Source organism: Condylura cristata, unplaced genomic scaffold (genome assembly GCF_000260355.1).
Source record: "Condylura cristata isolate star-nosed mole 26May11 unplaced genomic scaffold, ConCri1.0 scaffold00011, whole genome shotgun sequence".
NCBI lineage: Eukaryota > Metazoa > Chordata > Mammalia > Eulipotyphla > Talpidae > Condylura > Condylura cristata.
In genome coordinates, this window is record NW_004567112.1 from 8,839,128 (window position 1) to 8,855,221 (window position 16,094).

The 16,094-nt window shown below is 41.6% G+C and overlaps 1 protein-coding gene across 1 annotated transcript in view; it reads left to right on the top strand.

Annotated features, from left to right (window-relative positions):
* Nucleotides 1–6: 6 nt before the first annotated feature.
* Nucleotides 7–16,094, top strand: part of ABLIM1 (actin binding LIM protein 1) — a 241,769-nt gene continuing 225,681 nt past the window's right edge. The window contains exon 1 of the mRNA XM_012723613.1: nucleotides 7–149. Within this exon, the coding sequence (XP_012579067.1) occupies nucleotides 137–149 (13 nt within the window). The 5' untranslated portion in view covers nucleotides 7–136. The remainder of the gene's footprint in view (nucleotides 150–16,094) is intronic.

Below are 16,094 nucleotides of genomic sequence, written 5' to 3' on the forward strand. Positions count from 1 at the left end.
CGTCGCCGCGCTGCGAGCCGCCTCCCCACGGCCGCCCGGCGCGTGTGCGCGGCTGTGCATTTCGGGCGATATTCCTCCCCACGCCCGGCCGGGCTTCTCCTCTGCCCGCTCGGCTTCGGCTCCTGCTGCCTGAATCATGTCCGCAAGGGGTGAGTAGGGGCCAGGTGGGCACTGTGCACGGACTCCGCGCAGGCCCGGCGACGCAGAACCGGGGCGGGGTGGGCAGGTGCGGGTGGGTGAGGGGCTGCAGAGCCGCGCCGGCCCCAGCCCGGCCTGAAACTTTGACCGCAGATCCCTGGGCTCAGCGCGGCTGGGGGCCGGGGGTTGGGTGGGTGAAAGGAAACCCTCGCCCTTGACTTGATCCCCGGATGTGGGCGAAGCCGACGGGCCAAGGTCGGTGCCCCGCTCACCTGTGCAGGCTGCGCGTCTGAGCAGGGAGGGTGTGGGGGAGGGGCTCGCCTCTGTCAGTCCTGGTGCGGGGAGCGGCCTGAAGCGCTGGCCAGGAGGGAGGAAGAGGTATTTTTTTTCCTCCTTTCTTGTTACCATTTTGCAGCTCGGTTGTGGAAGGAATTCAGGGCTTGATGCAGTAGCATTTAAAGCTGCAGTGCTTACTCCCATTGAAAAAAGTAAATTCCCCACCTGTGCCCTCTTTACAATAATCTGCACTCTACCGCCTACCCGCCTTGGCTTCTTTCTGGAGTGAAACAATTTATTGCAGGTGAAACTAGGAGAACGAAAAATCAGAATTGCTTTTCAGGCAAGAGTGAAGGCAATGCATTTCTTGCCATCTGGAGCCAGTGGTGATGCTGAGGAGACTGGGTTAGTCATCACTCGGAGGCTGCTACTATGAAGGAAATATTCAGGAGATCAAGTCATTGTGCAACTTGCCAGCAATTAAAAATGAAGTGACTTAGTTGTTGCAATTTAAGGGAAATATTGATTATTTTTAGAAAGTGTATTTGCAAAGCCACAAGAGCCATCCCTCTTGATCCCCTGAAATTTCTATGAGTTGAAGAGTTATTAAACTCTGAAGGGTCAACCGTGCTTTTTGTGGGGTGACTTTACAAACTTTATAACATGTTGATAAGTAAGTGCTGATTTCCAGGGGTCATTCTGGGACATGTAAGGGATAATTTCTTTCTAGAATGTTTAAGTGCTTTTTTAAGTATCTCGTCTTTGTTGATCTGGTAGTATGATTGATTGTTTCTAAACCGAAAAATGAGGTGGTAAGAGGCAGGTGGAATGACAGAATGTGCATTTGTTGATTCCAGGATAAAGAGATGACTTGAAACACTAAGATATTATATACATGCTAGAGCAAGAAAAAAGAGGAAGGAACAGATGTGATTCTAGGGGACTGGTGTGTGTACTAGACCTTCTGAGTGACTCCAGTTATATAAGCTCTAACCTGTGTTGATGACCCTCTGACCTGAGGCTTTCAGTCCTGATTTCTATCCTAAGTGTCCCCAGGACCATGTGGAGAATGTGTCTCATAGGTTATAAAGCTCTCTGAGGTCTGTGTCCACTTCTGATTCACTCTCCAACCTCCTTGCACACTGTAGGACCCAAGCAGATGGAGATGTGCTAGGAAGCATCAAATTCATCAACATCTTCAGGTTTACCTTGTCTCTGGCCTCTCCTACACCAGGGTCTCTGTGGGGAGATGAAGTGGCCCCCAATCTTCAGAGGATGAAGCCCTGACTTGGGTTTCTTCTTAAATCTGGTTTCAAGCAGGATAATCTGGTGTCAGATACAAACATTTTACTTAACTGTCTTGTTTTCCCTTCAGACTACACTGATAATCTTGCATTTAACAGTTTAAGGTCTGACTAGTCTTGTAGTGGGAAAGAATGAGAATAACAAATAATAGTTATTGCATGTTTTCTGTATGTCAGACCCCTTACATGTCATAACACTTTATTCTCACATTATTGCTCCCCATTTTACAGATGAACTGAGATCTTGAGAAATTAGTAACTTGCCTGATCTCAAACAGCTGGTAAATGATAGATTCCGTTTTCCACACAGGTCTCTCTGACTTCTGATCACTTTCACCTTTGTTTGACTGCCTCTCTTTTAGTCATCCTTAGAATACTGTGGTAAGCATCACAACCACTGATTTACTAAAAAGTGAGGGAAAATGTCCTAACTTGAGATTTAAAGGAAATGACCTTGGAAAGGTAACTTGGACTTGCCAATATTTTTAGAAACATCTTCATGGACATTTAGTAATGACAAAGTGAAGGAAACAAGGCCACTGATCCTTAATGGTGTTCACTGGACATTCCTCTGTTTCCGCTAACTTCAGTTTTGACAACCAGACCTTCCTAGATGTTGCCCATGCTAGAAAATTTTTCATGTGCTTTTCAGAATTACTTTTTTTTTTAATTTGTAAAAAACAGTCTTGCATGTGTAAGCGTGTCTTGTAGCTTCTGGGTTGAACTTGTGAGTAATAATGTGTTTGCCAATTATTTTTATAAACAATGTTGTCAAAACTGTAAGCTTCACTGTGATTTTCTACTTCAGTATCTGTTCTCATCTATACTCCTGAAAGTAGAAATAAAATTTTAGAGTTAGAAAGTTAGTATGTCTGTATACATATCTAACTTATCAGTAGGCTTTAGACTTGATTTTCAAAAGGTCTCTGTTTATTTCAATAGCCAGGTTTGTATGTTATGGTAGTGGGAGAAATATTTTTTAAAATTGAAAACACTGAAATCAGTTAACTCATAAGAAGAGTGATTTCGTTAAAAAATTTAGAGACAAAATAGTCTTTGATTCACTTGCTTTTAAGGTATAAACAGAGCACTAAAACCAATTCACTACTCAAGCTAGCAATAAAAACCATTTTTAAATTCCAGGATAAAGCAAGCTATAACATTCCTGTGTTGTGGTCTTTAATTTCTCATCAAAGTCTTTTAAGTTGGTATCATATTTTTATAACTAGAGACCAAAATGAAGCCCATCATAACTTGATTTTTGTATATTTGAAGAGAAGGATTACGACACTTAGAACAAAGTTTACTAACCTGGGGATAATTTAGCTCCTCTTTTAAAAATGTAGATCCAGGCTTCCTTCTAGTTCTAATGGACCATAAATTGTAAAGGAGAGCCCATATATGTGATAACTTCCCAGTTTAATCTAGGGACCATTAGGGCAGGGCAGGACCCTGCAGATATAGAACCCTACGAATTATCTGGAGTATTTAGCAAACATAATTATCTACTAAATGAAAATATCTGGGAAGATGCTTGAGAATCAATGTTTAGTAAGCATCTATCAGTAAGTTGATTCTATGTATAGGCTGACTTGGGAGTCATTGAATTGTTTTTTCTACTTTGGGGTTCTATATCACAAAATATTTTTTAAAATGCTACTTCTAGTTATACAAATAATATATTAAGAGTTCATTTTCAGTATATTACTATAAAACATATTAATGTATAAATATACTAAATATTTAAATAATAATATATTAAAAATTCAATCAAAGTAAAATGCCCTGTTTTTATTCTCATTCCTACCAATTCCTTGGTATTGGGCATGGCAAACTGAGCCTCCTGTGTCTTCTTCCATATGGTTTTTATCTGATTAGCCTTTGGTTCAGTTCAGTACATTGTAAATATCTGTTCCACACACATGGCAGACATGGGCACAGTACACAGAAGAGATCATTCACGGGCCTACTAGCTCTTCAGAAATTTGGTTTTTTTTGTTGTCTAAAGATTTATTTTTTTATGCATACAGAACTGGTGTACAGGACAAAGGTGCAGGGATGGTCAGAGGACTCACCAGAGACAGAGTGAGGAGCAGAACAGGCAGGTGTTACTGAAATACACTGCTGAAGGGAGCAGCGGGCGAGCCAGGAGAGGTCAGCTGCACCACTTTGGTCACCTCCGGGGCCGGGGATCAAACTTGCGCTGACTTGGCTGTGGCTAGCTGCGTTGTGCTGCACTTTAACCTGTTGCACCACCAGGGAGGGCCCTTTTCAGTTTGAATCTTGAGGGAAAAGGTCCAGTTATATGTTGCTAGAGACCATTGCACAGGCAGAGTTATAACTCAGTGTCTTTGTTCTAGAAATGTTAGATTAAGCTTGCTGTCTTTGTTTTTACCTTCTATAAAACTGAAGTCAGTGTGACTGCTCACTCATTGGTACTCTGGTACCTTCATACTGTGGGAATCATGCAGCTATTAGAAAGAATGAGTTAGAGTGGGTCTGGAGAGTTGTCCATGATAAACTGTTAAGTGAAAAGACCAAGTTTTAGAAAAAAGTGTATGGAATGTATGGTCCTAGTTTGTAAACTGAGAAAACTCCCTTGTGTGTGTGTATCATAAGCATAGGGAATATCTTAGCAGGGCAACGCACCAAGCATTTAGCAGTCGTCACCCCACAGGTAGCAGTGGGGGGGCCCAACATCTTTGAGTTGATTGTTAGCAAATAAATGTAGCTTTAATAGACCGAGAGAAAAGTTCGATAAAGGAAAAAATGTCCATTTTATCTCCACTCATTCATTTCATTTACTCAGCATGGGGACATAGATTTCTGTCCATTCATTGAGCAGACATTTACTGAACACCTGTTATATGCCAACACTTAGTGAATAGGATCAGAACTGCCCTCAAGGAACTCACCAGTGAGGAGACAAGTATACAAATATTCACAAAGGAATAATGCAGAGGCAAGTGAGAAGTGACATGAAAGAGCATGATGTGGTGGTACAGACTGCACAACTCAGCCAGGGGCAGTGAGGGGCAGAATGGGCTTCTTGAAGAAAGCAGGAATGTTTTCTTGGACAATGAATTGGATTTATCCAGTTGACCAAGAATGGGATGAGAGCAGGAGAGACATGAAAAGTCTGTCGCACCTAGTCTTATTGGTGCAGGGTGACATGTTTGCCTGGGAGAGGAGAGCCAGCTATCATTTAAGTCAGGACTTTGGGGAAAAGCTGAGGGTGTAGGGATTTGGTTTTTCATGAGACTGTGGTTCTGGTTAGCACAGCGAAGAAGCAGAGGTGTGGTTCTGGATAGTGGGGCGTGGGGGGAAGCAGAGGGCAGGGATGAGAGGGAAGCCAAAAATGAGCAAGGATGGAGGCTCTCTGTCCTTACCAGGACCGAGGCCCAGGAATGAGGGAGATAGCTGGGTGCAGTTGGCCTCTGGCATCCTCACTTTGACCCAAGGAGTGTAGCATCCAGAAGAGCTAGGTCCCATTATCAGCTGAAGACAGAGTGATGACTGGTAGCTGCCATTAGCAGCTGCCATCACTTGATGAGTAGCAGAGACCCCTGCTGGCTGGGCCTCTTTTGTGGGGTTCTGTCCAGGGCAGGACCTGGCGCAGCGGTATCGGTTAATCTCTCTCTCTCTCTCTCCTCTCTCTCTCTCTTTTGGCTGCCTTCAGTGTTTATTGGAGTATGTGTCTGCTCATTGATGGAGAGAGGGGAGACTTCTGTTTGTTCTCTCCTACCTCCTCCTGTCACTCTATACCTATTACACCTCGAGCTGTATCACTCACCTTTATCAGTTTCTCTGTAGTGATGCTATAAAGATTAATGCACCAAGAATTCTTGTTTGGCGTAACAGGAGAGCCATTTTTCTGACCTGTATTGGCTACAATTTCCTCCTTCTTTGAGATACAGGACTCTCAAGCAATATGTCAAACTCCGGAGAGAGAATATGTTTGAAAGCCAGTTTTAGCTATTATTAGTTGTGGTATTAAATAAGGTCAACATAACAACAAACTACATTTCCTCAAAGTCCTTTCTTGCTTTTAAAGTAAATGGGCTCCAATTCAATTTAGAGTGCTCTCTCTTTTTCACATGAGAGTAATAGTTTTTGACCTGAGTGTTTCACATGTGTGAGAACCATGTTTCAGAAAAGATTTTCAGAAAGTTGAGTTCTTCCCACATTACTTTTTTTGTTTTATTTTGTTTTGTTTTTGTGAACAGCATTACATTTTTTAGTTTTTGTCACAAGACCTAGTGTAGAGAATGTTAACAACACTTGTCAGGTTATGACTTACTATCTTTATCAGGTCCTTCTCTTGTCTGATCTATTTATTTATTTTAAAACTTTATTTATGCATACAGAACTGGGATACAGGCCAGAGGTGTAAAGGCAGTGAGAGACTTTACCAGAGACAGAGCAGCTCAGGCAGGTTGATGAAGTACACTGCTGAGGGGAGCAGCAGGAGAGACAGGAGAGGCCTGCTGCACCATGTGGGTCAGCTCTGGGGCTGGGGAAGGAACTCACAGTGAAGTGGTTGCTGCCATCTTGCAGTGCTGCGTCCTAACCTGTTGTGCCACCAAAGAGGGTCCTCTTGTCTGGTTTATTTAATGGTACAGTTGTGTCCCTATTCTAATACACTTGACATGTACATCTTTGAGTTTATAATAAAACCAATTCTTCGACCAGTTCTTATATTTAAAGCTTTAAGTTTAACCAAGTTATTGTGTATGTGTGTGTATCTGTGGCATTATTACATTCTTACTTGGGTAACTGATTTTATGAATACATACCTATTTCTGATCTTATTTGGAAATTTGTGTCACTAATGCAACAGTGTGCCGCGTTCCCTTATGGATGATGTTTATAAATTGAAAAAAGGTTAGTTCCATCCCAAAGGAACTTACACTGAGGGGTGGGGTGTGTGTGTGTAAAGTTAGCTACACAGCTGACCAGCATGGGGTGTGAGAATGTTTATTATAAAGGAACGACCAGATAAACGTGGGCGGGTCAGCACTGTGACTGCAGAGACAAGGACACCTTCACTTCACATAGAAGATGGAGTTTGAGTTAGCTCTTGAGCATGAGTGGAATTTGGCAGGCAGAATTCTGAAGGACAGGGTTTCCATTCAGCGGGAACAACACAGGCAAAAACCTGGAGGAGAGAAAGTGAGTGAAGTGTGAGGAGTCCACGGTTTATGGGGCGGGGAGGACAGAGTGACGTGTCAGCTCGCAGACCTTTACCTGAGAGGCGCTTCCTGAACAGCGAAGCAGAGATGTAAGGAGAGGCCATGAGAGTCTGTCCTTGGTGCGCTCAAAACAGCTCATTCCTAGTTCAGTTTCTCATAGGACTAGGGATGGTATTTTAATGCCAAATGATGCTGTGTAAGTTATACTTTTCCTGACCACAATTCTCATCCAGGGAGAAATCCTGCCCAAATCTCTCCTTTATGTTCCTTTTCATGTGGCTCATGAGGCTCTCTCACCCTTTAGCTGAACGTGGGGGTGGAGGGAAGAGCGGGGTTGGTGGCTGGATGCAGAACATCCAGCACCCATTTGGCAGATAGCAATGGCAAGGAGTGAAGCCTTCCTTACTGATCCTGTTTTCACTTGCTCATTCCTAGTTCCCTCAGTTGTAGAGAGAAACAAGAGCACTAAGGAGAGCCCTGTACATGAAAGAGGAAATTTTGTAGAAGTTGAAACATTTTCTTGAGGTGATAACTTATCTATATGCTGTTTTTGTTGTTGCTGTTACCTCATGTCTTTTATTCATCCTGCACAAATTCATTACATATCTTCTGGTTTATTGAAACTAAGTCAGACAACATTTGCCACAAGAATATCTGTCAGAGAGGCTGACCGTCAAAACCGTCACACCCTGAGGGGCAATCCGATGCAGGATGCAGGTGACGCCTCTTACACGTGTTCTGTTGGGACAGTGTGAGACTCCCACCTCCCCTTAGCACGGCCATGCAGCCATGAGACAGCATGAAGAGCTGACTCCCTTTGAATTGTAGTCAAAGTACATCTGTCTTCCAGTTGTCGCTAGCAAAGGTCAGTTTGCTGACCCTGAGGAATTCCTGCCTGCCTCTGGATCTTGGTCTTTACATGTCCTGTTGTGTCGGAGGGTTCCATAGTGATTGTCTTCCCCTTAAGGATTTCCATGAAAATTTGCACAGGGGACATTTAGGCTGTTTCCATAGTTGGCTATTGTCAATAGTGCTGCAATAAAACGGGAGTGCAGGTTTCAAACATGCATCTTGATGGATGAAAGAAAGGAAGACAAAGTTAGGCCTGGACAAAGCAAAGGGTGATAGCTTGGCTGTTGACCAGAGAGCGGCCAGAGCACACACTCCTTCATCCTTTTATGGGAGAAATGTTTATTTTTCTTGAGTTTCTACTGGTGTCTATTAGTATCATGTTCATATAGGTAGCACTGGTAACATGATACAAATTAATATTTTGTTGTTACGTTCCAAAGATGCTACTTATTGAGACCGGAACTGTACTTTACTCATGCTGAACCACTGATTGCTGACGTCCTTGCATAGAGATGGTTAGCATCCAGCCTGGGGAAAGCAGAGACCTGAGGGACAGCCCACTCACCCTCCTTCTGTCCCTCCATCCATCCACATCTATTGCACCTTTCTATAGTTTGAATCAAATACACATCATTGAAAGCTGCCTGTCTATAAGCATCCTTTTTTTTTCCTGCCACAAGGAATTGACAGCACATTCTGTCTTCACTACCTTGGGTGATAATTTCTCAAAATGCACAGCACAAGCCATCCATAGCAGCTGTGCTCAAAAGAAACTGTTTTGCTCATTTTCGTGAGGACTTCTTGAGAAGCTTTCTGCAGTCTTTTGTGGTCTTTTCTAACCATCATGTCCACCCATCTTGGTGATAACGTGGCAAGACCGAAAAGGAGCCTACACCTGCACCCATGCAGAGAGCAAACTCTGTGTTTCTGATAGGCGCCACTGGGGGCTCCCACTTTTAGCTTTTATTTCTTGCCAGCAAGTCAGGTCATGTTCTTTGCGGGCTTTGTGAATCCCTCAAAGCCTGGAGCACAAATGGGGACGAACCAACTGATACACAAACTGAGAGAAGGTATAAGAGCAATATGGGAATTGAGGTAGAGTCAATAAGATTGTTATGCATTTGGATTTGAGTAGATCTTTAAAAATTGTCAGTATGAATTATTATGTCTTTTCTTTATTGGGAGGGAATAGAGGCCAGTGGAGTATAATGTATGTTAGATATAAAAAGGATTCCACAGTTAAGAACCTTCATGCTATCTTCAGTCCTCTTCTCCCAATAACAGAAATGTCATTTAACTGAAAATGTTTGACTGTAAACCAAAGACAGTGTGATGAACCAGTGTTTCCCTCTTGATTTTTCTCACTGATATTCACTTCAATCAGTTAATATTTACTGACATTTTTCCTTAGAGCTGCCAGATTTATTCCAAATCCAGCCCTGGCCCAATGATGCTAATATCTTCATAAATGATATCATTTAACAAAATAGATTGAATACTCTTGGGTGAGGATTGTAAAGATTTGGGGCTAGAGAAATACTAAAGGATGCTAGAATTTGTGATCTAATGAGGCTGGGATAAGTAGGGCTTATCTTTTGTGTTACGCATTTTTATCTATATAATACAGTTTACCATGTAAGTTATCCACCTGGGATATTTCTGTCTAGGACAAATGCTATACCTGATGAGATGTTGGAAGAACAGGTATCCCATGGGGTGACCCCAGCCATATGGGACAGTAGCCTTCCTAACGAGTACGGTTTCTAGTCAGTATGTGTTTTGGTAGTAGCGTATTTTTCATCTCAAAAGATAGAAAATTTTAGTCAATATCTGAATTCTGCCTGTGCTGGTAGCTTCATTGTGTCTTACCTATATTAAGATTTAACTTAAATCCTATTTCCTCTCTTTCAATCTAGCATATTACTGGGCCTTTCCTCTCATGGGAAGTTGTTATAATCAGGTTTAATTACTATTATAAACTAACAATAACATTTAGTACAAAGTCAAACCCAGATTAATTTTTGGAATATACATATATATTTATTTATTTTGGGTTATTCACATGGTAGTTTCCTTCTTTAGGGGTGAATTATCCAGACAAAACTATCACAGGAAGGCAATGTTTAGTGCCTTTGGTCATTCCATAGTTACTTAAAATGAATGCTTGTATTTCTTTTGGCTACACAGTTCAAAGCACCTTTAAAATACGTGGTTCTGTGTACCCATGAATTTTTTCTTGGAACCACTGCTTACTTGATGACGTTCTGTCAATGTACTAGAGATTTATTTCCTCAGTACACTGCGTTATTTTATTGGGAAAATTATCTAATATGTATTTACCACTATAAGGATATTGTCTTTATTTTGTTTTCTAATTACCAATTGGGCACGTCTTTACATAGTAGGTATACTTATAAAATCATTAGTGTTTGTAAGCCCTGCATTAAAATAAGAAAGCAGGAGTTGTAGACCCACCACTCAAAAATTACTTGCTGATTAATGATTAGAGGCCATATAATTTCAGTCCTTTGTTAGGTAGTTTTTTTTTTTTTAGGCTCATAAGAGAGAGCCCCACATGCATAATTATTGTTATTCACTGTATTTTTTTTAATGTGCCCAAGTCCTTTATTCTGTACAGCATGTTCTTTCTCTAGCTATTCAACATCTTTACATATGAGAACAATGTTGGATGATATATGCAACTATGTTAGTCAATTTATAAATAGTTTCCTAAGGAAAATATCCTATGATAGGTTTTGCTTACAACTGTGTCCAAGGTCTTGACGGGGGCTTTTCTTTCTCACTTATTGAGAATTCATTTAAAAAACACATCCACGACAGGGAAGCCACCAGAGAACTGAATGGTAACAATGAAAGGAAATGAGGACAATGAAGTAAACAGCTATTTCTGGCTCTAAGCTCCAAATAAGAATGAACAGAAGGAGAGGAGTCCCAGAGTCTGGGGGAAGAAAGCCACAATTTTTAAATGTTAAAAAAATGTAGAAAAGAGGTTTAGGTTGGCAATCTCTAATGGATTTGGGGGAGATTTTTTTGTTGTTGCCGTTCTGTGTAAAACAAGGAATCTTTATTTTGGTTCATTTAAGCATTTGTGTGAGTAATGAGTATGAACATCAGTGACGCCTTAGTGTTCTCACCAGTTCCCTAGTTACTGTGTATTTGGAAAGAATCTAGTTTGCAGTTAGATTCTTTAGATTAGTTGTAGGATTTGAGCTATAATGACATCCTCGACATGTTCATTGACCTTGTCATTCAATCATATTTGTGGATCACCTATTAAGTGCTCAAGTTGCTCTAGGTGTTGGGGTGAAAGAGCCGCTTACCAGTAAACATATTTTGTGACAGGTGGTGATACAGTTCAGTGAAGGAAACAGAGGAGGGCAGGTAGAAAAGAGAGTGTGGGGACTTGGAGGAGGCAGGGAAGGGGCGGTTCTCTCTGGGAGGGCACTGGACCACGTAGTGATTTCAGCTGCTACCTGAGTCCCTCCTTGTACCGCTCCTCACACTCGTGGTCCTCACTCACAAACATCACGCGGCTCTGGCTGGGTGAGGGTGGGGTGTGTGTTGTCTAACCTGCATGTGTAGCTGTGAGTTGGCTCCCTTCCAAGTGTCCCTCAGTTATCTCTGTGACTCTCCTAAGTAACTGGCTCATGTGTATGTAGAACATCCATCTGTCTTGGGGTCGACAGAGTTCTTAAGGCCCGTTGGGGTCCCTGGTCATCTCGCTCTTGCAGGCTGACCAACTGTCTTCCTGACCTGCTTCGAGCTACAATGCGCTGTCTCAGAGCATAACCAAGACCAAGCTTTAACTCAGAAAATGAACCAAAAGCTTCACTCATGAAGTTATAAGGCTATGGTTCAGGGAAACTTTTTGTGACATAAAATAGGAACGTGCACATATCATTAAATTCAAACAGGAGAACATAAAATTGAAAGATGCCTGTTCCCTGAAGTAGCCAATATCATCAGTTTCTTGAGATTTCCTTCTAGAGTAGTTGTTTATGACACTAAGAAACTAAAATCTTTCTACCTATGAAACTGCTACCTATCTACTTAATTGCCTTTTCCACATACATTTTGAGATCTTTCCATATTAGTCAATATCGATATAGTTCATTTATGTGACCATGTGGTATGCAACCATAAGTTGTATCATGCCTGATTTAATAGTCCTTTATTGATAAATACCTCCTGGCTTCTTTTTTTCTTTTTTCAAGATTTATTTTTTTATTTATACAGAATCTGGGGTGTAGGCCAGAGGTGCGGGGTGTTGGTGGTGGTGAGAGGATTCATGAGAGACAGAGTGGGGAGCAGAACAGGCAGATGCACTGAAAAACACTACTGAGGGGAGCAGTGGGTGAGACAGGAAAGGTCTGCTGCACCATGTGGGTCAGCTCCCTGAGTCAAACTCATGCTGGCAGTAGCTGCAGACTACTTCATTATGCTGAGACTAACCCCTTGTGCCACCAGGGAGACCCTCCCCCCCACCCCAACTTCTTTAATAGACAAATGCTGCAGTGCATTGTCTTGTCGAGAGTTTTAGAATATAGCCATACACATTAGGCTGCAACTTTTTATGAGCCATTTCTGATGGTTCAGTAACAATAGAAAGAGGTCATGGTTCAGAGAATACCTCCTGTACCTGTGTGACTGCCTTGCCCTGGACACTCTTCTGTGACCCCTCGGACCTTGCTCCAATTCTGTCTCTGCTCACCTAGAAGCAGCTTATTTCTCCAGTATTAAAAAAATGTTACAGATATTTCTTTCATTTATAACAAAGGACAGACCACTTAAAGCCTAGAGAAATAAAATTTGTTTTGCTTTGTTTCCTTTCTAAAGCCAATCTCCTTGCTTGTTACATGATTCATTTATCCTAGAATGATTGACAGCAAGAGACCCATTCCTTTTAGGACAAGATAATAGCAAAATTGTCTGGTGCTGCTATATCTTCCAAAGATTGGATATCACTTACGATCATTTGTCACCCTCATTTAAAAGATAAAACCTGAAAATGAATTCTTATTAAGGTTCAGGCAAAACACCCCCACTCAAAAATAATCAGCATGGCAGGTCCTCCATGGGTGGCAGTTCATTCTACCTGGAGGGAGTTGGATGAGGGTTAGGGGACCTGAGTTCAGCTTGAGCTCTGTTCCAGGTACCCCTTACCACAACCCCTCCTCCTGAAGTTACTGCTAGTCGCATCTCTCCCTAGAGGATCACAGAAGATTCTGTCGTTTCGAAGCCCTAAAACTAAAAGCGAATCTCCAGGTCAGATGACTCAGTTTTACTTTGACTAAATTCCTGTAATGCTTAACTCTTGGCTGTAGTTTCTGCAGGCAGGAGCAGAGACTTAGTTTCTGCAGTCAGGAGCAGAGACTGGCAGCCTCTTATGTAATATTACTTGGGCAGAGGAGTTGGAGAAGGGAGGGATGCCATGGTGAGTCATGGCATTAAAATTTTAGACATTTCATCATTTTTGCTTTTGCAGTATGTGACTCCTGGTTTACTGGGAGAGCTAATAATATCTCCAAGAAGCTAGTGGTACCAGTGGCAGGTTTGTGTTCTCAAGTCAATAAATAGGAAAAGTTTGTGAGTGAGAGGAGAGCACTTGTAGGCCTTACCTGGAATTTTCCCGTGACCTTTGAGTTTGTTTGTCGTGCGCCATTTTTATTTATGTCCGTCAGGTATTCTGGTCAAGGAGCCCACATGTAAAAGTGAGTCTTTTACTTTGCTTTTAAAAAGGATCATATGATGTTTATTAGGTTTGCTGGGTAAATTTATTTGGCAGCATTGACTGAGAAGCCTTATTAATAGAACACCATACCTAACTTATAAAATAATTTAAATTCCAACGGGGCAGTGTCAGTATCTTCTTTGTTGTGACCCTCTCCTCTCCCCCATAGTCCCTCCTCTTGTTTCTGGCTCAAAGCAAACAAAACCACCAAACATTTATTTGGCAAATAGGAAAGAAATGCAAATTTTGGAAATGAGTATTGCCTCTTTGAGTTTTCATTCAGATTGACACTTGTGTATATTATATAGTTCTTTGACTGCAGTAAAGCATCTGTGATTGAATGCCTTTTTTTTTCCTTCTGATGAATTAAGTAGTAAAGTAGGTTCTTCATCAATCACTTCAGTCTTCAGAGTCATGATTCGACATGACATCTTTCTCAATTCAGAAAAGGAAGTGTGAATGGAGCAGTCAAGAGAATGGATTCTTTCATAATTATTGGCTGTTTTTATAGTAAACACCATAATTTCTACTTGTGTGTTATGAACTGCAGAAGAAAATAGTCCTCATAGAACTGATACTGGAATGCTAAAAATAATCTATAAAATGAGAACTCAATAACTATTAAGGCTTTTTAAAATTATTTTTACTATCTTATTATCTTATTATTTGAAAAGGGATGGCAGTTAGTGGAAATATATTTCATTAATAGAAGACCTGAAGAACGATGTTTTATAGGAAATTCCTAAAAATCGAAATTTTATAGGAATATTTTAAAAATTCAGTAGAGTGCTTTTGGGCATAAAACTATGGTAGAAAGGAGGTATTCTATCTAGTTTCCACCTTGTTGAGAATATTACCAACAGTATTTTTACTTTTCCAAAGTTGCTTTGTAGAATTTCCCCCTAGTCTTTCTTTGAGTTTTGTATTCTGCCTCAATTATATTATACACGTGTGTGTTTATTATGGAAAGTGCTTAAATTTGCTTCTCTAGAGAAGCTTTGGCAATGATTTCATAAGGCTACTGACATCACCCAATGACAAAACCCCACTGGGGATACCTGTTCTGGCTTGACTTTTGGAGTGCAGGGAAGTCAATATTCATGTGACCTACTAGTTCATGCCACAGATATGTCCGAGGAGCAGTAGCTGTCGAAAACATTTTAAGAAATCCTTGCCAATGAGAGCTTACTAAGAGGCTTAAATCTTGAAATGTGTTTTATTTATGTTGACATTCCATCGATGAAATATAAGTATCTAACGTTACATTTATTAAATAAATGGATTCCATTTATTTATGAATGTAATAAAATAAACGACATTTATTTCATATATAGTGAAGTAAATATTTCTCACATATATTTCATACTGTATGTGAGAAAATATATATATGTTTGATAGTGATAGCTGTCCTGGAGGCAATGAAGCAGGGACCGGGCATGGAGAGTGAGGGTGGGGGCGAACAGAGATGTTGAGAAGGTGGCGATTACACAGAGGAGGAGAGAGCGAGTGAGCCGTGGGCCTGTGGCGCAAGAGGACTCTGGGGAGAGGCAGCAGCAAATGGCAGCCCTGAGCCAACAGGGTTTTACGTGTTGCTGGTGCCGGAGAGGGCGATCAAGAGGTGGGGGGAGGGGCTTGGACACCAGTCATGTGTTGCTTTGTGAGTTAGCACAAGGACTTTGACTTTGACTTTTACCTGGATTAAGAAGGGAACCACTGAAGGGTGTTGAGCAGACAGACACTCTCAGTTAATGTTGACCCGAATTGAGTATACTTTCCGAGATCAGGAGGAGCTCTGGTGTCTGGTTATTAATGTAGTCATGGTCTTTAGGCTTGGTGAGGGATGTGTGTGTGTGTGCGTGTGTGTGTGCGCGTGTGTGTGTGTACTCACATCTGTGCCCACACGCCAGGATCAGGGTGAAAGCTGAAGACACTGTCCTGACGGCGATGCCTCCTTACCCTTTGCACCCAAAACACCTCTTCCCCCTCACCATACTCCTGCCTCGTGTGTGTTTTTTGATTTAATTTGTGAATAATGGTATGAATAAAACTTAGCTCTGCTACAGTTACAATTTGTAGCAAGAAAACAAAGTGTGTATCCTGTCCACAGATCACTTACATTGTTGGAACAAAAGAGAAGTCAATGCCGCCAACGGATAACAGGCAGCTGCTGCCTCGCACTTGGCTGCAAGCACTTGATACAGTCCTGAAGAATAACTATAGAGGAAGGCAAACCCCTTCCTTCTGCAGTTTCAGAAAGGAAAAGCTGTGAAACCAGATAAACACTCCTCAGAGGGTGTGACTAAGCAAAGAAATCATGATGTCTCGCAACAAATCACATTTTCCGTGGACCTATGGATTCGGATGTAGCGAATCCATGACCTCAGGGGGTGGTCTTAACTCTGGCCTGTTATTTGAGCTGGAGAGACCCCCTGGAACAGAGACTGGGTGCAGGTGTGACTGCTATTGACATCGCAGCTGCCAACTCAGCCTGGTCCCTTGTGATATGAAGTTAAGCAACTTCATTTTTTTTCCTTTTCAAGCAGACGAAATGGAAGGAAGAGGTGAATACATTGTGTGCAG